At 35.7% G+C, this 25,847-nt stretch overlaps 1 protein-coding gene across 1 annotated transcript in view; it reads right to left on the bottom strand.

Moving 5' to 3' along the window:
- Window positions 1–449: 449 nt before the first annotated feature.
- The window catches only part of LOC149549296 (putative protein phosphatase 2C 41), a 45,316-nt gene continuing 19,918 nt past the window's right edge, over window positions 450–25,847 (bottom strand). The window contains exons 3-6 of the mRNA XM_089792747.1: window positions 2,581–2,829; window positions 2,063–2,345; window positions 1,259–1,413; window positions 450–1,104 (exon numbers count right to left, since the gene is read on the bottom strand). Of these exons, the coding sequence (XP_089648873.1) occupies window positions 958–1,104; window positions 1,259–1,413; window positions 2,063–2,345; window positions 2,581–2,829 (834 nt within the window). The 3' untranslated portion in view covers window positions 450–957. The remainder of the gene's footprint in view (window positions 1,105–1,258; window positions 1,414–2,062; window positions 2,346–2,580; window positions 2,830–25,847) is intronic.

Raw genomic sequence — 25,847 nt, 5'->3', positions numbered from 1 at the left:
TGTATGTTATGTTTTGAAAAAAAAGGTTGACTTTGACTCTTTGACTAAAAGAGGGGTAAACATTTATTCAAACATGAGAAATAGAAAGAGAGCAGAGCGACTTTGACTCTTTGCAATATTAAGCATTGTGCACTTTAAGCTCGCTTTTATGGCAGAAACTAAGCAATTTTATTTTTAATAAGGACTACCCACTTGATTAATCCATATAATTTCAAACTTCTAGTGAGCTTCATAGCTACTATGTCTTGAGCAGTCAACGTATTTTCAAGAAGTTTTGTGCAAGCCATAAGAAAGGAATTAAGCAAAGATATCAAACTACCTTTACTAACAGCCACAAACATAGCTGAACAAATAAGTAAACAACAAGATTACTCCTCTGGAGTTTCACTTTCAAACCAATACGTAACCATGCGAAAGCTTGACCTCCACATTTGGGTGACACTGGCAGCAACAACGAAATGAGGCACATCAAATAGCTAATTATCACCAGTTAATGAAGTATACAACACTATCTTGATTGAGAGAGCATCCAGAAATATAATCCACAGTCAGCAGCTCCGTTTGACTGATGAATATGTGCAATCCAAATAACTTTGCATCCCTTACAGGTGAACGATTTGCCTAAGTTTCAGGGAATTGCGAAGCATATGGTCTAGAATCCCATTCCCATGATTTCTACGATACAAATTAATTTCTTCTATTTCTCAAGCTACTGTTACAATGCACCATACCAAATTTGTACAGAAGTTTTGAGTACATGTGAACTGTTGATCACAATGGAGCACTGGCTCTTTTATGTACTGATTCAACAAGCAATGCTTTATGTGCATTATCGCGGTGCAATAGAACAACACCCTTTAAAGCCTTAATGACAGAGAGTGAGCATTTCTGATTAAAACCAGGACACTCGTATGCTGGATTTGATAATTATAAAAATGCTTGCATATAACTCATGTTTCAATGCAGTTCATTGAAACGAACTACAATGCAAGATATATCATCCTTGCTTTCACGATTCACCGCTTCACTTGTCAAACGTTTTGCTGCCACTTGTGGATCCCTGATTTTCTTGACAAAATCAACTGCCTCTTGATTTTTCATTACCTGAATGCCAGAAAAACTAAAACTTGACTACCAGATCCCAATGTCAAGAGTGATGTCCAAGTAAGACTATCAGAAAGCAATATCATATATGAGCCTTAAATTTGAACTTAGTATGATAATAGGAAATATTATATGTATAGATGATAAAAACGACCTTCCACAAACCATCACTGGCAAGAATCAAAAACTCGGCTCCTTGATCAATGTCAATTTCTCTAACATCAGGATCTGACCGCAAATGGGATTTCAGGCTTTTGTCTCCAAATGCTCGAGAAACAGCTAGTTGTCCATCCACTCTGGGAACATCTCCTGTAATAGAAATCCTTCAGAATGTAATAAAAAATAAAGAATAACTTCAGCTAGTTTTCAGATGGGCTTGCAAATGGCTGCTCAAATCATTCATTTCAAATGAACGACGAAAGGAAAAGTTTCAGTTTCGTTAAAATTAATTAGGGCATGTCCCTGTTTCCACAGAATGAAAATCCCCATGAAGTCAAGTGTGCACACATTGCTAAATTCGAGTAACTACATGTGTTAGAACCCTAATGGAAGACTAACAACAAAAAAGCCTCATGCTTGACTGAAACCAGATAACCCGACCTCCCATGTTCAGAGCCCTCTTTCATTACAGCTAATTAGTTCATGTCCCTGTTCCCACAGACTGAAAATCCCCGATTAAGTCAAGCATACACACATTGCTAAATTAGAGTGCCCGCATGTATTGGAACCCTAATGGAAGACAATAACGAAAAAGCCTCAAGAATGACCAATTCCAGATAACCATACTTCCCCCATTCGGAGCCCTCTCTGAATTATATAGTGTGAATAAGGCAGCTATAATTAACATGGTGCAACAGCCAAGGACATTGACTGTCAGAATAAAGGTCTTTTCCAAAATCTATATGAAAAGTGAAAAAGGTGAGCTATAAAGTTCCTAATTCAGAACTACATATATAACCTGGCATATTTGACACAAAGCCTCCTTTGTTCTCAATACTGCCCCGCTCTGCACTGGTTCCTGGCTCATGATCAATTGAGAGTTGAGAAGCTTTTCCATTTCGACACAAAACTGCTCTAGAGTCGCCAACATTTGCCACATAGAGTTTTCTACCATCTATTAGGATGGCTGTAACAGCCGTGGAGCCACCTTGACCCAAGCCTGGTGTTTCTCTGAGAATAGCCTTGTCTGTTTTCTCATAAGCTTTAGTAATTGCTCTAGTAGGGTGAAACCAAAATTCTTCCTGAAAAAAATGTTTGACCTAATTAGGATTTCAATAATGATACTACAAATAAATTGCAATTTGCAGTACAGTCAAAATTCCAGTTCAAATATACCAACTTTTGCAATTTCAATAAGTGGAAAGCTTCAGTTTCTAAATCACAAATGGAAAAACTGAAATGCTGTTAAAACAAGAGCCTAAAAAGTAATAATAATGCAATATACACAAACTGGTAGTCCCATTTATAATAACTCACCTCGCTCAAAATGTTGTGAAACAAATTCTTCTGCAAGTATGAAGCCACATCACTGCCTAAATGACCATCAAAAATAGCAAACAATCCCAACTCATGGCCTTTTGTTTTCTTGAACTCAGCTGCGTGATAATCCTCCATAGGATGACTTGACTTGCCTTTCACTAGACTGAATCCATGAATAATTTTGTTGGGACTTTGGCGGCTCTTGCCTTTTCCAGTATTACCTGATGGACCCACACCCCTGCCCACCTACAAGATACATCAATTCATATATGAGCACTAAAAGTTATCTCCAAATTCTCATCTGAATTACAAATGCCGAGAAAAACATAATACACAGATCTACTAAAAAGTACATTCTTAGCCTTCTGAATTATGACATTTGAAAGCTACTACATAGTCACTGTCTTCAAATTTTTTGAACTAAAAAAGTTTTGGTTGTGCTTATTTAAAATTGAGTTTCAAATATGTAATAATAGCTATTTTCATACAATAAGTATCTTTCAATAATTCATATTTGTGAAAGCTTAAAAACTAAGAAATTTTCAAGAGCAGCTTGTGGAAGAAATCAACATTTCTGGAAAAAAATATAATTAAAAAGTATTCCTTCTATTGAAGACGAAAACAAACAAATGATAATGTGTCTTTGTATTAAAAGACCCCCTACACTATCAAGATATAGATGCAGCTACAGATGTGAACATTCATACGTATATGTACACTTATAAATATGCAGTATGTATGTACATACATGTATCTTCAAGTGTGTATATTTGTGAGCATATATAATATGTACACCCATATACGTAAGTGTACAATCATCAATACACACACATGTAATACAAATTTATACAAAAGAGGATCTGAGAATTTAAATATAACTATGCTTCTGTTACTTGATTCCGCTTCAAACTAATGGTTAAAACTGAACTTGGATGGAACCACAAAACCAGAGCCAACACACCTGTCGGTTTGACTAAACCAATTCCCTGCAATGTTTTACATAAAAAATATAATTTTATTCAGTATATAGTGGTCAATTATGTTATTAGAATAGTATTTACAAACTTTCTTTGTTTCCTTCAGTCTAGTTTGCTTTCTTAGATGTCCAATTCCACTATGGAAAGATCCTTTGTACCCTCTTATTTAAATAGTCTTTCAGTCCTCAGTTCAATGTCAAATATTTCAATCATTTTATGATATCAGAGCAGAGGTATTACTTGAAAATCTTTCACATTTTCAAAGGCTTTTTAAGCCCACCATCACAAACTGTCATGCGAAGAAATGCAAAGGATGCATTTCATGCAGAACCACTGTTAGTCACAGCAATACATAGACAAATGCCCATTTGACTGTACTTCGTGCTGAACCAAAAAAATTTGAAACAGATATGTCCAAACAGCTAAATTACCATATTCACCCCTCTACAGGAAAATTCAACATTTGATTTGCAGGTATTTCGAAGTCGATCCCAGTTGGTGTCAAAGTAGTCATTTTCCTGATAAATTCCCTGTGGATTCTCTTTTTTGCATCCTGGTCGAACTTGAGTGAATGCCGATCGAATTTGGTCGATGACAGAAGAGCCCGGGTGGAATGACTGCGAATTTGCAGTGAATTTGGGCATGTGCCAAGAAATATTTTACTTTTTAATGTTTTACTTGCTTTGAAAAGGTGTTTTTTAAGTTTATTATTATAAATATATTATAATCTGCTTTATTGTCCAACCGACCCAACCCTAAAACACGCCCGCACTTTATATTTGTGCTTCATTTTTAATATTTCATAAACTCATTACACCCATATTCAGTCCCTCATTCACAGCTGTTTGAAACGACTCATTTGCCTTCACACCTAGCCCTGAGGCAGCAATTCCTTCAACTTTCTATGTTCTGTGGCTGAGGCAGCGATTACTTCTGAGAACAAAGGCAGAGGAAGCTTTGTGTTTGTCTTTAATAGCAGAGAGGCGGCGATTTCTTTTCCAAACTTGAGAGATCAAAACAGAGGTAGGGGAATATTGCATGCTGATGCAACTTCTTGTTTATGCGTCCTAGTTTGATAGTAGAACTAGATACGGATACCATTCTGAGATTCTAACTTCTCTTAAATTTGAGATTCTAATTTCATTGCTTTTGAGATTCTTGGATTTGAACTGTTCTTAGTTTTTTCATTCTAAAATTACTGATACATACTAAGAACCCATTATTTTGTATACATAAAAGAGTTTTTTCCATTTTTAATTTTTTGTTTTATTTGTTGTGTATTTTTTTTGTAGATTTGAAGAATGGCTGCAACTGCTTCCGTTGCCAATAACCCCCACTTCAAATCAACAGATGTTCCCCACTTTGGAGATATGTGTAAATGATTAGACCAATGTCGAGTGGACGAGGTTATGTATTGATTTGTAGCCACTACAAACAGGAATTTAGTAGCTCTTATAGTAGAGGAATAAAGCATTGATTTGTAGCCACTACAAACAGGGATTTAGTAGCTCTTATAGTAGAGTAAAAGCACATTTGTGCTTTATTCCTCAAAAAGGCATCAAATTTTGTACCAAAAAGCCAAGAGTAAATGGAGTGCTTTGTAACCACTACAAACAGGAATTTATAGCTCTTATAGTAGAGTAAAAGCACATTTGTGCTTTATTCCTCAAAAAGGCATCAAATTTTGTACCAAGAAGCCAAGAGTTAATGGAGTGCTACCTATAAGTTTCCTTCCAAATCACATTGTAAACAAATACAATCAAGAACAAAAGCAAGCAAAGAAAACTGTTGGGAGGGCAAATTCTTCACATCTGTTGGCAATTGGTGGGCCTTTAAAGAAAGGAAAACCATCATGTATGTCTTCAACTACCACTCCTAGTGAACCAACTACAAAGGACCATCCATTCTTGCATCCCCCTCAATAGCAGATTGTAAATAAGAGAGTAGTGGGACCCTTGGGATCATCATTCCAAAATGAAGCTAGAAACATTGTTGATCAAACCATAGCCAAATGCACTGATGGAAATGGATTGTCATTTATTGTTGTTCGCTCACCGTATTGGCAATACATGGTGAGGGCAGTTAATGAGGCTCCAAATGGGTTCAAGGGCCCTGGTTATGAAAAGATACACACCACTTTATTGGATGATGAGGTGGCTCGTGTAGAGAATGCCATGTTGCCCATCAAGGATTCATGGGTCGAAACAGGTGTGACAATAGTATTGGATGGATGGAAAGATGCAAGGAACCATCTTTTGGTGAATATTATTGCAGTGTCTACAAGAGGTGCAATGTTTCTGAAAGCTGTGGATTGTGAAGCAGAGATAAAGGATGGTCCTTTCATTGCAAACATTCTCATCCAAGCTATCGAGCAAGTTGGTCCTCAGAATGTTCTTCAAGTAATAACCGATAATGCAAAGAATTGTAGGGCTGTCAGCTTATCGGTTGAGTAGTATGAAGACATTTTTTGGACACCTTGTGTTGTGCACTCACTCAACCTAATGCTGCAAAAAACTGGCACCAAGGTTAAGTGGATAAAAAAATTGTATGAAGAAGCACAAGGGATCCAAATGTTTGCCACAAACCACCATATGACGCAAGCCATATTTAGAATATTCTCGAAATTGGAGCTCTTGAAGGTAAGTTAAATTGTTTAAAATTTCAACATGTTTTAGGAATCTAGTCACTTCAGTAAACTTTCTATGTTTTCAAAGTTTTAAAGTATTATTGTTTTAATTTTAAAATAGGTTGCTGAGATGCACTTTGCCTCCAACACTAATGTTTTGAAAAGCCTTGTCAAGGTTCAAGACGCATTGACTAGAATGGTAACTAGTGCTAATTGGAGCGTATGGAAGCAATCTAATAGTGCCAAAGCAGCTGCCATTAGGGGATTGATACTAGATGAATCTTGGTGGGATCGTGTTGAATACCTTCTGAAAATCACCGAGCCTATATTGAGCATGATCCGATACACTGACATGGATAGGCCTTGTTTGGGTGAGGTATATGATGGCATTGACTCCATGATTGAGGACATTAGAAATATCATAAATGAGAAAGAGCAAGATCCTGATGAAATGTTCTTCAAGGAGCTACAAGTAATCATGGTAGAGAGATGGAACAAAAAGACTACCCTTTTGCATTTACTTGCCTTTGCATTGAGCCCCAGGTTCTATAGCCAATCGGTCCTCAAGGGGAGTACCGCTAGAGTTGCCACATTAGAGATCCTAAAGTTGCTCAAGGGTACAAGGCAGCCCTTCGAAGACTTGCCTAAGCACCTACGACCTATAGTGAGGTCTGAATTTATGAGTTTCACGAGCACCAACAGTTGTGGTCTTGATGCTCTTGAAGACAAGAACAATGTTGATGCTCATAAAAGGTGGTACTTCTATGGACAAAGATACCAACACTTGCAGCCCATTGCCATCAAAATTCTATCATAGGTAAGTTTTTTAATCTTAAAATTCTAATTTCTAATTTCTTGTTGGTAAATATTCAAAACTCTAATTTCTAGTTTCTTGTTAGTAAATTCGCAAATCTTGATAGGTTTCTAGTTCATCATCATTTGAGATGAATTGGAGCATATGCTCCTTCATTAACTCAATAAAACGCAACCGACTAAACTCCAAGAAAGCAGATAACTTAGTGTTTGTGCATTCAAACTTGAGGCTCACAACTCACAAAAAGAAGGCAAATCAATGGGATGTCGAATGAGAGGCTGCAAAGTTGGAAGTCCACTTTGATGCACTTGCGATTGAAGATGGTGATCCTGAGATACATAATACTGATGGAGCTGACCCTGAGGCTATGGCCGAGACTACAGTTGAGACTGTTGATGCTAGTGGCACTAATTGTGTGCTTCTAATCAGCAACTTCCTACTAATGATGAATTATTCGATGATTTTTGATACATTGATATTTGATCACATGAGTCTACGACTGATTACTGATTACTGATTAGTAATGTTGACATTATTGTTTTAAAGTTTTTGAACTGAAACATTCATATGGTGGTGTATTTTGACATTTTGTCATGCCATTTGAACAAAATCGTAATATATGTGGTGGTGTATTTTGCTAAATTGCTTCATATTAGCATAGTGGATATGAAATTATTTTCTGCAGCATATTTTCACATATATATATTGCTTTATATTAGCATAGTGTTGTATAAAATTATTTGCTGCAGCATATTTTTACATATATATATAAATATATATATATGAAATTATTTGCTGCAGCATATTTTCACATATATATATTGCTTTATATTAGCATAGTGGTGTATGAAATTATTTGCTGCAGCATATAGATATAGATATATATATATATATAATTTTAAAAATTTGTGTATATATTATTTTTTAAATTCGTGTACAGATGAACCCAAACCCATGTCAAAAAAAAATTGAGCAAATTTCGAACACGAATGTTGACCTGCATCCGAATCGGCAACTTAGCCAAACAGTACTCAAAATCATATCAAAAGCTCAGCAAGAGATTCAAAACATATAGGATATGCAGAGTAATATACTCCACATATTCCACAGAAATTAATCATTAATGACAACAGCAGCAAATTCACTAATAACAACCATACCAATTTATACCATCTCAGTCAATTACTTAACCAACTCATTCTGCTCATTTCTGCAAAAGCCTGTTCAGCTATTGTTTTTGTATGATTTTTCTCAAAAATCATTGCTTTTGGCTGTGCAAAGTGCTTTCAGCATTGCCTCCAAGTCGGATTTAAACCTTTTGTTCACAAAAACAATACTCAATGCACTAAAGTGAACTCAATTAATCATTAATACTTTAAGAAATAATGAACAAATACATCAGTCAGGGAGTGAGCAGACTACGGCAGCATTATGACTAGCTATCATCTTATAATCAATCAAAGCTTACTTCGGTAGGAAACTCGAAAGGGCAACAGTAAGTTGCCCAACCCAACTAAGCCTAAGAGCGTGCAAAATTCACATGATGGAAACATGCCCCTTATCCCACAAGTGGTAGGAATGTCCAACTATGACCAATTCCATCCTTTGGGGTGGTGAAATTAGTTTGGGGGAGACAGTAAACAGCATCTCCATAAATTATGTCCTCAACTCAATTCAGTAGGACCTAGAACTGCTCCTAGGTGTTGTGAATGATTATGGAATAATCATATATTATCTATTTACTTAAAGAAATATAATTCAAGGAATAGTCATATTAGAAAAAAGTCTTACAAGTAATGCATAAGTCTTTTGTTGGCCTGATAGCAATATGATCTGCTGTTCATTCAAATATAAATGAGTGTGTGACAAATCCTCTCTTATTCCTTGATTCTTTATATCAGATTAAGTTTTTATCCATGTATTCTGCTGCTCATGTTCCATATATATAGATCACATAATATTATTTTATTCTCAGACTATATACACATTACCTGTAAGTGAGTAATTATCATAAGATCCCCCGAGCTGTCTATCATAAGAATCAATACTTGTACACAATTGCAGTCATAATACCAAATTCCTATATTTCTGGTCATAACTGCCTTGTATCAGATCTCTTATTTGATGCTGGGTGATTTCCAACATTTACCAAGTTCTGACTTCATTGTTTATCCGATGAATGATTGATCGATTGAATGAATTCCTTTGATTTGATGTATATGTTAGTTACGATTAAGTAATTGTGATTAGATGATTGAGAGTAACATTATAGTCTTTAGCTAGTTTAAAATATTGGTGGATGATGATTGAAAGAACGTTGATTTCGTGGAGTGATGCTTAATTGCTGGATTGTATGATTTCTTGATCCCAAGATGGAGTGATGATTCATGTGATTTGATGATTGTTAGCTTGATTTGTTGCTCAAATTTTTCTTTATTTTTTGATGGAATAATGATTGATAGAAGAATGATTGACAAATCCTCCTTTGATTTTTGGAATGAAATCTCCATTATTGGTGAAAGGGTCACCGCCTTTCATAAGAACTGAGTTACTGCTTTTCATTGTTGCCTTTAAGAATAACATGATATTCATCATTGCCGCCTTTCGTAAGAACTGAGTCACTGCTTTTCATTGTTGCCTTTAAGAATAACATAATATTCATCATTTTTGCCTTTGAGAAAAACACAATATTCATCAACTTAATCTCATTTGGATATCCCACTCAATTGAAACCTTCTTCCCTTTTTATCTTCTAACGTGGGGAAGAATCACAACTCTTCATCATGGCTGCCTTGTGCAATGGTCACAAATCTATCCTTTAAAAGAGTCACAACCCTGCACAATTGTCTCTCTTTGAAATAATCACATACCTTCTTGCCCTTTGAAGTCACTTCCTTAAATAATTCTCATTTTTTTCCTTTTCCATTTATTCTTACTTCAATCACAACTTGCCTTTTCTCTTCCTTCCTCTCTCCCCTTTCAAATGAAGATATCTTCTCCCTTTTCAGAACTTCTGTTAGAGGGAGTCACAACTTTTCAATTTCATTCCTTTCAACCCTTCATTAGCTTACCTAAATTTTAATTATGCTATATTTGAATTTTACTCTTTTATATTTTTATCTAATTTTTTTATATTCTCATATATTTTATATGTATTATTGGTTATTAATATATATTAAATATTGTTTCAAAAAGGGGACATTTCATGATTGCAGGCCACAACTAGGGTTTATCAATCACAGGTTTCTTGGTTTCTACCCATACTAGGATTTTTCCTCTAGTTTATGGCTACAAACAGGTTAATCTAATGTTCTTCGAACTTTCTTACAATTTTTCCAAAATCACATGGGGTTAGTTTTTTGAAGCTTTTTTAAAAAAATCGAAACAATAGTGGGTTTCAACTGCTATAAAAGTGAAGGCATTTAGAATTTTCCAATTTTTTTCCTATAAATTTCACTCCATGCTGCAGTTCACCTTGTTTTTTGTGCCCACATATCGCAGGAGGGACAACTTTATTACCCAACAACATGTTTGAATGCAGTATGAAACTTAGTGGACAAATTAAAACACTTGGAAACACTAGATGCTAACCATCCTCATGTACAGGTGTCTTGACCAGATAGTGCTTGGCAAATCAACTCGTATAAAGACCAAGACAGATTCGATGAACATAATCGTGAAGCTATTATGCTCATCAAGTTTTCTATCACAGATGAGATGCTTCTAGAAGTTCCCTCGAGCAAGAAATTTGTAAAAAATTGGACTCATCTAATATCTTTGCACGAACAATCAGACAAAGGCAGGGCCTTTTTCCTTAAAAATGTGTTGTTGATAGATAAAACAAACTGTGTTTGCACGATCATTTGATGAAAATCAAAGACACTCGCAATAAACTTGAGACCACTGGTCAAAAGATCAACAAAGATATCGTTGTCATCGCACTGAAAAGCTTGCCACAATTTTATGAGCATTTCATATAGACTGAATTTCACATCTACAAAAGTTGACCTGAAGTTCAATGATTTGTCCTACAAACTCTTGCAGCAAGACAGATGGAAGCTGTTGTTTGTTAGCAAAAGTGATTATGTAAGTGTTGAATCGGGTTTTACTCCCAAGGACAAAGGCAAAGGCAAATCCTCTAACCAGAAAGGGCAATAATGTCACTATTGTGGTAAAATCGGTCATATGAAAAAGTGCTACAGAAAGTGGTTGGCTGATCATGTTGCAAAGAATCAAAGTCGTCAACCTTCTATGTATTCATGGCTAGATGTCCGGCAAATAATGCAAATACTTTCGTGTGGTATGTTGATTTTGGAGCATCTTAGCAATTCACGAACAGAAATGTTTGTTTCACAGACTTGGGAGTGTGAGGGTTACTCTACTCAGTAATCTTTATTGATGAATAGTATATAGTTGTCAACAAAGGCAATATTCAGAAAATCTCTTGAGGGACAAATCTTGTTTTCCTCAATTTATGCTTTACTTTTGGAAGTGGAGCTCAAGTTGCTCCAGTGATTTGGATTATGCATCACTGAATGTTGGAGAATACTGTAATGTCCCCTTCTCCGCGCTAGACCTAATAGCGCCTTGTTTGTCTATCTTTCCATCTGGATAGCCAGTCACAGGAATCTATTTGGTTTCATTGGGGAAGATATTTAAGTGAGAACTCCCAAGGTTAAGTGACTTTATTTTATTAAATTGATTTATAAAGTACTTTATCATTTTAAGTCACTTTATGACAAAAATGACTTAAGTGACTAAAAGACAAAATAGGCTTTTATCCCACATTGCTTAGTTGTTCGCATCTTCCCTCACATCAAAGTTATAAAAGCAAGTATCTGCATTGGGATTTGGACCATGAAATATATTATTTTTCAAATCCTAAAAGGTTGCTTGAATGTGACTGTGCTTTCTTAAGGATGAAACCCCTTAAGGAGATTGTGGAGACTAGATGTAGCCCCAATTTCACTTCAAATATTATCAGAATCAAGTACGAAGTGTGAAGGTTAATATATTGTTTTAGTTGAGTTGTTTCAGTAGAGAAGAGACTGATAGTTTTAAGGTCAGTTAATTCAGCATGGATGGTGGCAGCTTGTGGTATCAGTCATTCAGAAGACAACACCACAATAACATCCAGCTAACTGTGGAATCAACGAGCGGCATCAGTATTTTTAGGAGGGAAGTCTGAACCAATGCAAGAGGAGAGACTGAGGGAAGTCGGGCTACCCAGACCGAAGTTGGTTGACCTGGATAGACGACAGTATAATAAATGATGCAGGGGCATCCAGCAATTAATAATATTTTGATGATTCTGGACTATACATGGTTATTATTCATTGTAATATGGCTTAAAAAGCCATTTTTGTGTCTTGAATGATGTAATAGGGTTAGTGGTCGTAGTCTAAGGTATAAGAAATAAAGAGTTTGTAAAATCATGAAGTTGTCAACTCCATGATTCTTTTATAGTTTAATTAGTATACTCAATTGCAAATCGGTCATTTGAGTTAGTCGGGTGTGGGGAGTTAGAAATAAGTTAGTAATTAGTTATAGGAGTAGTTATCGGGTCTTGCAAGTTATATACAATGCAAGGAAATCCGATAGGGGAGTAGTGTAGAGTAGTGCAAAGTAGTGTAGAGGAACTGATGAAGGATCAATGTAGTTCAAAGATAAATAAAATAATGGTTGGATTTACATCGGATTCACTCTATGATAATTCCGTGTTCCCGAATGTTTCTTTTATTTGTTTGGAATTGATTTATGATATCAGAATTTTATGGAGGAGTTTTAAAAGTGTATTGGAACCGATTTGTTTGCTTATTGAAATTTGATGGTCAAGACATATGTGGAATTTGTGGATCGGCTTTACAGTGAAGGACTAGTGTGTTATTTGCAATCGATTTTAAGAGAGTTTAATGTTTATTTGAATCAGGCTCTGTTCATTTGTTGACAGTGATAATCTAGAACCCATTTTGTTATGTATCGATTTTTATTGAAGAGGATTAATAAATTTTGAATCGAGTTTCATTCTTTGCTGGAAAACGTTGTTAAAGAGACTGTCTGGACAGTTTGATGAACACTTTGAAGAATATCGGATTTGTTATTGTTAATGACTGTTGCTGATTAGGAGAATTTGAATTCAAGTAGTGTGTGGTATTCGGGACTGTGGAATTAATTTCATGAGTCTATACAAACCCGATATTGGGAAAGATTGATTCTTGTTCTTGAACGAACGTTGAAGTTCATAAACAGTTAATTGAAGTTGTTACCAAAGTTGGTCATAACCACATAAGGAACCGTAGAGACTTGTCTTGCCACAGTCACGGTGAAAGGGGACCGAGAATATGTGCATAGTGATTCAGAAAACATTGAATATCATTCAGTGATAATCAACGATCTTTATAACTCATGCTCGGCATTTAGAGTTAAAGAAAACCGGTAATAGTCACCATAAATAGGTAAGATGAATCAGTCATTAAATTATGAAATATAACATTAGCCATTGTTATGATATTGTCAAGTGGTCAGTATTGTTATTGTCATCATGAATGGAAGTTGAAAGTTTGTGAACCTCCTATCAACATAAACAAGGAAGAACAATTGAGATTTTCAGAATTTTAATGTTGTTTCAAGAGAGTTTATAAAATAGATATGCAGTTTTGAATCATTTTCTGTGCGCTCTGCATCAATAAATACGGCATTGGCAATCAATACAGGTGTGAAGTCCTAATACGTGCAGCAGCAGCAGGCATGGTTATTGGAAGTCATGTGTCCAACACCCCAGGCATACACTCCACGGGGCAGTGAACATTGAGAGTCATTGATGGCAAGTAATCAGGATAGCACGAGCCTCCCTGGACACAGAATCCACTCCAGGGCAGACCACCTGATTGAAGCAAATAATCAGGTTCCAAACCTTTCTGTTATATGTAGATTTGTGGATACTTGCGGCTTTGAGCAGTTGGTACTTATCCTACATTTTGACTGTTTCTGGAGTTATTCGATGTTATTTTTGCAAACTCATTTGATTAATAAAATTGTTGCACGTTACCTGTCATAATATTGAATGAAAACAATGCTGTATTAGGACTGTCAATTCATTTCTCATTTTTACGCATTGTTGAACTAGTGAACTGTGGTTACATTTCGGGTTCGGATTCTTACAAATAAAAATGTTCCAAATGAGTTTTGGCCGAGGCAGTTTACACTGCCATGTACATTCTTGACAGGCCTATTACACAAGCTATCAAGAAGACCAAAAAGGAAGCATAGTCTAGGTGGAAACCACAGATCAGAAAGGTTTTTGGTTCTATTGCATATGTTTGGATTCCCAATGTTAAGTGAATCAAACTTGACTCTATATGTCAAAAGTTAATGCTTACAAGGTACAATAACAGTCATGAAGCCTGCCAGCTGATTGATGTGGACACTAATTGACTAACATTAAGCAAAGATGTAGTCATTGATGAAGGTGTCCCTTTCAGCTTTCTTCTCCCATTACCAGTCCTGAAGATCAGTTTCTAAAGGCTACAAATTTGGATGTTCAGCTCCCTCCCATTTGCAATTCTGAACTTTTGGAATATCCTAGGTAAGTGCAAGTTCTAAAAGATTTTCCTCAGGGCAACCTGGATCAGCATCAAAATGATATAGTTCAACGCAGCCCAAGTCAGTGTCCATGCCAATTTGGATGGTAGTGTTTCTACACTACATTCTAAGTGGTGGGAAAATCTCATTGGTGATGTTTGATATGAACTGATTGGGGGTTGCTCATCCAAAGGTAACAGTTAATACAATAAAATGAACTTTGTTCTTATGGCTAAGATGCAGTGTTTCTGAGCTCCGGGACTATTCAAAGACGAAATATACACCTCAATGGTAGACGGATATGGAATTTGAACATCAAATCCTTTTGAAAAGTGATAGTTGGATTCATTGAGATATTCCACTGGGGAAGAAGCCCATTGGCTGCGAGTAGTTCAACACCGGATCTTTTACAATACAGACATTTTACTCTCTTTCTTAGGCTTGTCACCATTAGAAAATTTGGTCTCATTAGCTGTTTTTGGGGCAACTGGTTTCTAATCCTCCTTTTCATTGGTATTTCTTTGTTTCTTATCCTTATTGTACTACTTCATCCTTTCTATTCTTGTTTGCCTTCATTGACCCAGGGCATTTAACTTAGACGAATTTAGAGAGTCCATCTGAATCATCATATCTTGCTCCCATGTGAAAGAAATAGCAAAAATGAATCAAGGATGGCATAGTAAATTGAGTCCCAAGTGCACTCTTAGTAGCATATAAGGTAGAAACAAATAGTAAATATTTAGAATGCAGCTTAGAGAGAAAACTGAGAATTAATCATTCATCTTTCTTTTATTTCCACATTATTTTAATTGCAACCTTACAAAGTTCAACTTTGTGAAGAAATTCTATAATGTGTTAAAATTCACTATAATTAGACTTATGAGCTCACTTTCCAACATATGACACCTCATTTATCTTGAGCTTCAAATAAACTTGCTAGCTTTGTTCAAATTTCATTAGGAGTACCCTAGGATTCAATATGAAATAGCAAATTGGGAGAAACAAACCAACACAAAGTTTCATATGCTTCACCACATCTATTAAACCACTTTTGGCTTTTCTAAAACTAAAGCATGTTCATTTTCCGATCCCATCTTATGCCAACTATATTTCCTTAAGTATGTAAGTATACAGTCATGTGTGCCTTCCATAGTTGGCATAGTTGCAGTTTGATCTGCGATTTTTGGAAGCTCGCCAAGTTTTGCAGATGGGCGAGTTTTTGGTGGAAAAACTCATGGATTCAACAACTCAGCCACCGCAAAAAAATCATCATTCTTTCAACGAGTTTTAAAGAAAAACTTGCAAGCGTCTGACGCACGGGCCAGCAATATAGGCCAAAAAAATCAATTTTTTCTTCATCAATTTCATTTACACATTTTAGAGGCTTGGGGTGTGGAGAGAAGAAGGGTTCCAAGGCATTTTTAGGTGATTGCAAGCTATTGAAGGCGGATTTGAGTGGATTTGTAGAGGATTCCAACCGGTTTTAAAAGACAAATCTCTTTCCCAAGTAGGTTTGCTGAGATTGTTTTTATAGTTTTAAAAAATGTTCTATTGTTTTCTTGTTGCTTGTAAATGAATTCAAATCATATGAATGCATTTCAACTCTATGTTTGAATCATTTTAAAGCCATTCAGCTCTATGTTTGACATTTTTTTATGTTCAATATGTAAGACTTTTTTAAAACAAACCCTAGCTGTTCATTTAGTTTGTTTAGTTCATACTCATATATCTAAGTTCTAACTTCTAATTTTGCTTATTCATTTTTCTATAAATTTATGTGTAGAAGAGCAGTTAAGCATTTAAAAGCATGACAAGTTCACAGGAAGAGTGGCCACAAACTCCATGCCCATTTGGAGATATGGGCACTCGGCCTAGAAATGCACGAGATAAGGCATGGCGGTATGCCTATGAAGCTCCAAATGATGTTGGGAAGGTTATATACATTCCGTGCAAAAAACTTATTTCTGGAATCATAAACCGCTTCAAGTACCACCTTGCGGGCAAAAAGAAACATGATTCAACTTCTTGTCTCAAAATAATCGATGAAGAAAAAAGATTCATCAATGCCCTACTTGCATCTGCTGAAGAGAAAAAATTGAATAGGGAGGGGGAAATTCGCTATGAGGGCAGTCGTAGTTGAATCTCAAGGAGCTCCTATTGATATTCAAGAAGAAGAAGAAGCACTTGAGAACATAATGGAGTCTCTTCATGGCTCGCGGATCCACAAACAAAGTGCCTCTTTTGCCGGTTCCACTCCTTCTACATTACCTAGTTCTTCATCACCATTTGCTTCAGGGATAGGGAGTTATTTTGTGTCCAAGAACACAGCTGGATCACAACCATCATTACAGAGCACAGGATGGAATAAGGAGGTGCATGAGCAAACTAATATTGCAGCAGCTGATTTTTGGTTTTTCAACAACATTTCAATGTTTGTGGCTGATTTTCCCTATTAGTTGAATGTGGAGAACGCAATTTCAATATCAGGCAAAGGGTACAAGCCCCCTTCTCGCAAGGATTTGAGTGAAAGGATAGTATTTTACTATTTGGTAACTATAAATAATTGAAATCCACTTGAGTTCATTGTTATATTTTAAATCTTAATTGGTATTTCCTATTTTTTACTAATACTTTATTACACTTATATTTTGTAGGTTGCTTGACAATGCAGTTGATAGGGCAAGAGTATTGATAGAAGACCAAAAGAAAGAGTGAAAGAAATATGGCTGCACCATTTTATCTAATGGGTGGATAGACGGAAGATGGAGAACCGTTATTAATTTCTTGGTTACTTGCAAAGATGATGCAGTGTTTTGGAAATCTGTTGATGCCTCCAATAAAGTGAAAAATGCACACACATTGGCTAAAATGTTGGAGAATGTTGCCATGGAGGTGGGAGTAGAGAATGTGGTACAAATCATCACAAATAATGCAGCAGTATACGTGGCAGCAAGTAAATTTATTTATTTTTATTCAATATGAATCATTAATGTCATGCTATGGTATTATTAAATTAATATTTGATGTAAATATGGAAAGTTTGTAACTAATTACTGATTTTTTACTAATCTCTTAGGTAGAATCCTCCAAGAGAGGCATCCCACACTTTTTTGGTCACCTTGTGCAGCACACGTCCTTGACTTTCTTTTGGAGGACATAAGAAAACTTGAATGGATGAGTCCAATTGTGGAAGATGCAAGGCGAGTCACCAAATATATCTAGAATCACCCATGGGTTCTTAGTTTGATAAGAAGAATCACTAAAGACAAAGATTTGGTGAGACCTGCTATGACAAGGTTTGCAACGGTGTTCTTGACATTGCAAAGTATTATCGACACGACACAATATTGCCTCTGAAACAAATGTTTGTGTGTGCTGATTGGGTTGCTTCACCGTACTCAAAGAAGCCTAAAACAGAGGCTATGACACGAATAGTCTTTGATGATAGGTTTTTGAAAAGGCTACTGAGATTGTGGAGGTAACTTCAAGAATCAAAACATTATTTTTTTAGTTGATTCAAGTTTCATTATAAATTCGTAACTTACTATGTTAAGAACTAATTTGTATTTTTCAAATTTCAAATGTAGATGTCTATGCCCTTGGTTAGAGTCTTGCACATATGTGATGGGCAACAATCCCCAATGGGATGTCTTCATGAGGCCATAAATAAGGCCAAAGATGCTGTTCGGAATTACTACCATGCGAACAGACTCAAATTTGACCCCATTTGGGAAATAATTGTTAGGAGGTGGAACAATATGCTCCACCAACCCATTCATGCAACAGGCTACTTCCTCAACCCCAAATTCAGGTACTATGATTCTCCTTGACATTTTACTAAGACTTCATTATACTTTGTTTTTTAAAGTTGTCTGCTAAGACTTGATTTCATTTTTTGTTTGTTTTAGGGCTGATGATTCCTATCCAGATCGTAATGGAGAGGTCATGGAGGGTCTCTCTAGATGCATTGAGAGGATGATATCCAATGAAGCGGAGAGAGACCTTGTTGTGACCGAACAACAAGTCTATGTGGAATCAAGGGTTAATGTGTTCTCTTCTATGCTAGCAAAGAGAGCAAGAGGTTCTCAAGGCCCCGATAAACCGTCAAAGTTTAAACTTAAAACTATTGCAAATTAATAAGTTGTGTTTTCTAATTATCTTTTTTCATAGCTTTATAACTTGTTATATTTTGAGTTGCAAATGGTTGGTGGTCAAGTTGGGGTGGAAATACCCCCAATTTAAAGAATTTTGCTATCAAAGTCTTGTGCCAACCTTGTAGTCCATCCCATTGTGAGCACAATTGGAGCTTATTTGAGTCCATACACAAAGAAAAGAAACAGATTGACTCAAAAAAGGCTCAATGACCTTGTTTATGTGCAATATAATTTTAAGTTGCGCATAAAAAGAGCATAGAGTTCAGGAGTACCCGGTCCGCTAGTTCTGGATGAGATAGATCCTTATTCTGATTGAGCAAAGTCCCTTGTTTTCAGCAAAGGAGGTTGCTGATTTGGAGAGGCAAGCCATAGAGTGGGGTGTTGGAATAGATTTTCATTTCACCATGGATGACATTGAGGACAAGGACAATGAGGATTTAGACTCTGGGGAGGAGGCATTACCAATGCCCCATAGATGAGGAGATACATCCACTTCTAGGGTGCAAAGCCAGTCAGTAGGGATGTTGAGCGAGGAGGCACAGCCACAAACTTCACAACCATGTAGCTCAGGCCTAGTCCCAGTGTGGGGCACCTCTTCGAAGACTATACCCCCTCTCTTTAATGCTAGTAGAGCTGGAAAGAGGAAGATGTGATTGTATTGATGTATTTAGTATTTACTTCCTAGACTTCTAGTTTGACAGAAACTATTTACTATTTTGCTTCCCGCCTTCAGCATTCCTTATGAGAATGCAGTTTTGTACCCACTATGCATTTATATATATCTAAACTCTGCTTGTTTCTTCTGTGTTCTCTTTAATTAACTCATTAAATGCATCTTCTCATTGAAATTTGCAAAAATAATGTATTTTTAATTAAATTTTAGCGGGTTTTTAGGTTCCCGAGCTTTTTTTTAAAAATGGTCGATATTTTCCCGATTAAACTTTTAGGGGCTTGGCGAGTTGTTGGCTTTAGCGAGTCTTCCAACTATGGTGCCTTCCACTCAAAATTTATGCAAGGAGTTAGAATGCATATTAAGTCTGATCCATGATGCAGAAATGCAAAAAGAAGTGCTAAAAAAGATAACAGAAATCAATACCACCACATAGTAACATTACACAGTTTTTCCAAAATTATCAAGCCCACAATGGCCAAAAGTAAAACACAAGAATCTAGAAAATTAGCTTTGTAGTTGTGCTGAGCACCAGTTTCAACATGCTGAGAAGAGTGACCAAAAATTTTATCAAGCCCGACATAGGTGGAAAGTGCTCTTATCTTTAGCTTTTCAACTATATCTTGTTTACTGAAGTCCAACCCCCAAGGTAAAAGATACGAATTTTTTTAAAAAACTCAATTTTCCTGCAGGATTGGCTTTCTTTCTGAAAGACGAAATCTATTTCACTAAATGAAAAGGTTAACAAACATGTGAAAATATTTTTGAGCTACCAACAAAACCCAGATAACTTTTTGTTGACTCCAACTAGTAGAAGAGAAAAAAAGAATTAAATTCAACCTCCAACCAGCGAAAAAATGGCTTGAGCAACACTTTTTGGACAAGTTATGTTAGATTTGCTCAATAATTGCAAACTCTAATGAGTACCCAAGTGGTCTTTCTAGGCAGAGAATTAACCCCAAAAATAGGTTTATGATTTGACAAGCAGAAGACACAAGTTTGTTGCAAAAATGAAAATGGCTTGAGCAACACTTTTTGGACAAGTTATGTTAGATTTGCTCAATAATTGCAAACTCTAATGAGTACCCAAGTGGTTTTTCTAGGCAGAGAATTAACCCCAGAAATAGGTTTATGATTTGACAAGCAGAAGACACAAGTTTGTTGCAAAAAGGAAAATGCTTCCAATCTTTCTTGAATTTTGGGTGCTCTATTGTTTGTTGAAATTAAAGCCAAATCTGATTTTCGTGGGCCTGCTAGATACTATAAAAAAGTTCCCTCAATTTTTAAAAAATTCTCAAATTCTTACAGAAATGCAAGAGAAGAGCATTAAAAGTTTTTGGGGTAGCCTATGCAAAATTTATTATTCATCCCCACACCAAACAAAATCTCCCAAAAAAAGAAACTAAAATCTACCCTTGCACTAAAACAACTCTGGATATCATGTTAGATTGTGAAAAGATGAATAACCTAGAAAAACAAGTGCAACTGAGTATAAATAATGTTGTGAAAGTAAGTGATACAATCAAAAAAATCATGTAGAGTTAGCCTCCAAGATAGAACTATGAATGCTAATGAAGCAAAATAGAATTAGTAGAATGCAAGAACAAAATCCGCAGAATGCAAGAGCAATGTAATTGAGTGGAATAACAAGACAAGCTAGGAGTGAGTATATAAAGAAAATGAGAAACGGGAGAGGTGGAAAATGCGACCAATGGGAAGACTGTACAACAATAACCTAAAATACACAAGTGCAGATCCCATGAAAGATGTTGACACCTATACTACCCACTCACATTATTAATCCTAAGCAAGCTTGATTAAAAGTGTAGGAAAAACCTAGGAATAGAAAAATAAGTAACCAACTAGGCAATAAAAATAATGCACCAACAATAATCCCTCTAGGATGTTAAAAAATCAAGAAAGACATTACAAATGGTATCAAAGTTGGTTCTTGCATGCCTATGAGCCTTCTATCTCCTTTGGAAAAAGTTCTTACAGATAATTTTGAAAATAATTTTTTTTAAATAATAGATATGTTGGGTCAAATGCACCAAAATAATATGAATGTTTCCGGAAATGAAACAGAAAAGTTCATGTGAGGAAATTAGAAAGAGCAATACAAGAAAATAGTCACACCATATATGCAGATTACCTAAATCCTCCCACCAAAATACATAAGATCGTGCCTTTCACAAATCTCGTGGATATAAGGAGTATAAAGAGGGTTAACTCAACTTATGCAAATCCACCTATAATATCAAAAATGTACAATCTAAGACAAATATTCTTGGCACAAGTCCTATGCTAATGACTATGACTCGGACTTCTATTATACCTAATAGTTACTCATCAAGTGTGTGCATCCCACAAGTTCATGTTCCAGCATAAGGTTGGAGTACTGCTACTAGAAATAGCATTATGGCTGATGTTTTGAAGTCAAATGATGCACAAGTACCAACTCAATTGCAATGTGCTCCCTCTGCAATTGCACATTCCCTTTCTCATTATTGGCTTATTGGTAAGTCTCAAACAGTAGATGGTGAATATCAATTATCAAAATGCTAAACTCGATGTCCAATTTTATATCAACATCTTCTATGGGCGGGAAATCTCAACAATTTTCTGTTCATTAAAAAGTAGTGTGACCTATTAAAGAAAAGCATTAGTCCTAAGCTAATAGACACATCCACTAGTAAAACTGCTGTTTTTTAAGTCAAGATTACCATCTCCAACATCAAATTTATATCGTAGAGCCCCTTTCTTTTAAAAATTTGCAATCAAGTAGACAACTTGAAAATGAAATAACAAGCCTTTTTTCAAGAGATATCTGATAAGAATCTCTTCAATGACCATTGAGTGTTCTGTTAGTGTTCTTGAAGATTCTGACATTTCACACAAACATTGCAAAATTAACTGATAATGGAACTGGACCCATAAATCAAAGCATCATTATATCTCATCAGTTCAGCATAACATAGCTGTTCAAACTTGACACCATAGTGACAAAAGGTGGATAGTCATAAATTTCTGCTAGTAAGTTTTTACTGATAATAACACTGTTTCTCGTGACATCGTAGAAGAATGATGTATACTGCATATAATATTGCACCCTTCAATATCAAATAAGATTTGTATCAACCAACAAGTACTAGTTTATTGGAAGGAAGATAATGACGATACTATCCACAATGTGAATAGTAATACCCTTCAAACTAATGGATTTGGATAACTGCTACAGGTTTGAAAAGAGCCCAGATCACATCCAAAACAGGTTAGACAAAGGTGTCCATAGTCTTCGACTAGACTGCAACACTTTTCCCAGCTCCAGGAATGAGTCAATACATGAAATTCTCAATCCAAATGCCTGCTAGAACACTCCAGCCTTGAAGTTAGAGGTCTGGCAACATTATTCTGTTATGCACAGTGGTTCCACTATGTTCGAGGCATCCAAACAGGCCTGAACACATCTATAGCAAACATCCAATTTTTCCCTTGAGCCTAACACGGGGCAGCAGGTCTAAGGAAAGCTCAAAAATCACAACAAAATCCACTTCCCACCTCAAATGAAACCTTAGCATACCTGCAACCACTTAGTGTTCAGGATAGAGGCAGAGAATATCAAAAATACAGTGGCAAATACCATAAACCCTCATGCACAACTCCCAACTAACATCTACTGCCAGCTAGGGGTTCAGCCTGCATAGGAAAAGGCAGAATTTTCCTTAGTTACCAGATTCGTGCCCTAGAGGCCGGATCCGATCTGGATCCGGATTCGTGCCTGGATTAGTGCAGATCCGGGCAGGATCCTTGTTTTACACAGTGGATTTGTAAGGAAGTTATTGGCACTCACCTCCTAGGAAGTTATTGGCACAATAACCACAAAATCTAGCCATCCATCCAAAGTTAGCATTCAATAATCATGGGTATGGCCGATTCAAAAGGTATATCGCTTGAATCAATAACCCTGCAATTCTCCAAGACAACAACTCCAGAAATACTGCCACCAAATACTTAATAAATCACCCAAAAGATTGACTCTCAACTGGCATCAAAATACCATTAAATTTTTCATTTCTTTTCTGAACTTTAAATTCCAAACTCCCCAAAAAAACAATGTATTTCTGAGATGAAATATCAAACCAACTAGGACTGATCTGTCACCACCAAAAATAATAAAACTGAACAAGGTTTTTTGTCCTCAGCAACTCTTAGAAGAACTCCTCTATTCATTCCGACAACATGTCCTTGTGTATCTAAAAAAATTCTAGAACTTGGAGGGAACCAAGAGATTTTTAAATTCAAATATTAATTCTCCTTTGACAAGCCCCCAAAATGTTTTGAAGTTCCCACATCTCCTAGGCAACCAACTTGGGGAACAAAACACACCTTGTAATACTTAAATACAAAAATCACTACTAGAAATGTCATTTTATTACTCAAGTGCAAATATTAAATTATTATCAACTAACTTACAAAAAACTAACCAATACACCGAAAACAAAATTTGATCATGCTGAAGCAAAACTGATGTTCAGCCAAAACGAGAATTAGCTATAAATAAATAGCAACATTCTCCAAGGATTAAGGAGAACAAGCTCAAAAAATCCGAAATCAATTCGTGCCAAAACAAGCACTTACTATAAATAGAAGGGTTCTCCAAGGACTAAAGAGACTTAGCTACACCTAAATAAAATATGTCAAGATTTGCTTGAAAAGTTGAGGTATCTCATCTACACCTATAAAGACATCGCTGAAACTTTCATCCAAGACTAAAAATGTCTATAAGCAACTAGCTGGCAGTAGACCTAAATTGAGATATGCAATCAGCCATAACTCTCAATTTATGATAACTCCAAAAGCAAAACATTCAACTTTAGTAAAGAGAGTGCTAGTTAATAAAGCATCAGACTTTTCCACTCTATATGGTGAAAGTAAATATATTCGGCTATGTGCATATTTGAACTTATATTTGCCATTCTATATGATAAAAATAAGGAATCAGCCAAGAGTATATTCAGAATTAAATTTGTAAAGATCTGTAGATGATAGAAAATGTACATCAGATTATGTGTTCAATCTTTAGAACAAGAGCAATTTCTAAAAACAAGAAGCAACACGTGATTTTCCTTTACTCTACAAAAGCATAATACAGGGTGGTATTAGGAAGGGCGTGTCATAATATATTTAACTAACAAGAATGCTCAAAGATTTGCAAGTTCATATCAGACTAAGTGCGAATTAGAAGATAGAAAAGTTGAGCTGCAATATGGTCAAACCCAAGATTAAACTACAAAGATTCTCACCATGTGTCATGGCCTAGATAAATTTGTAAAATTTAAAGATAAACTTGAAGTATATTCTAAAATGAAGATTTAACGGAGGATGTTAGTGTTTGCAATATAAAATTTATAAATTTCAAGTAAGTCTCAGTGACAGGCTTAATAATGAAGTCATTTTTTTAATTTCAATTAATTTTTTCAAATAATGTAAACATGACTTAAAAGTTTATGTTTAATCAAGTCACGGTTAACATTTTTCCTCTATGTTCGGTTTACATTGTTTATTTCCTACAAAGTTGTCATTGCTCTTTAATTAATACATACAATTAACATCTCTCACCTTCAAGTTCTCTCATGTATTTGCTTTTCTTTTTTTCTAAGCATCGGTTTTTATGATATCCTCCTAACATTTCAATCAAGTTTGACACTTGCTCCATCCTTGAGATAAACCACAAACCACAACAATAAATGTCCTAGTTCACTAACAGACTCCGTCAAATAGTCTACCAAATCTCATCCACGAACTAGCTTGGGTAGTTCATTACATATGAAACCTTCCTATAAACTTATTTCCAGCTTCATGGACAACTAAACAGCACAAATGCTTGAATTTAGATATTTCTACAACCTCTTTGATGACTGTCAACTACTTTGTTCACAGAATATATGGCACCTAAACAGAAAACATCATTACATATTATTTGAAACCTTCTTGCAGTTCCATTAAGGAGTTGTACATTGCTTGTTAGGAGTCAATTATGTGCTTCTTCCCCTTTGAGTAGAATCAATTGTACCCTTGTTAGTAGATTGATTTGTGAATTTGTAAAATTGAGAGAAGAAAAAACATTCGAACACACCCAGAAATAGGATAAAAGGGTGTGTTTACACTAGGAAAAACTCTGATCAAAACAAAACCCTAGCAAAGGGAAGTCCAGCTTCCATTGATATACCATAAACAAGCAACTACAAGGCTGTTGCCTTCATGAGCCCTTCATGGAAGCTAATTGTAGTCAAACACCAACTGAACCAAATAAATAACCTCTGTGATTTGGCATTGTGTCCATCAGATCACATTTAACCATTTAGCACTGTGCACACCCAACCAGCATAACAAACAAGAATTCTTCTTCCTACTTTGAGTGGAATCGATTGATATACCATAA

The sequence above is a fragment of the Cupressus sempervirens genome, chromosome 7, assembly GCF_028749045.1.
Source record: "Cupressus sempervirens isolate cs-2001-9-10 chromosome 7, ASM2874904v1, whole genome shotgun sequence".
Taxonomy (NCBI): Eukaryota; Viridiplantae; Streptophyta; class Pinopsida; order Cupressales; family Cupressaceae; genus Cupressus; species Cupressus sempervirens.
This window is presented reverse-complemented; position numbering and strand designations above follow the sequence as displayed.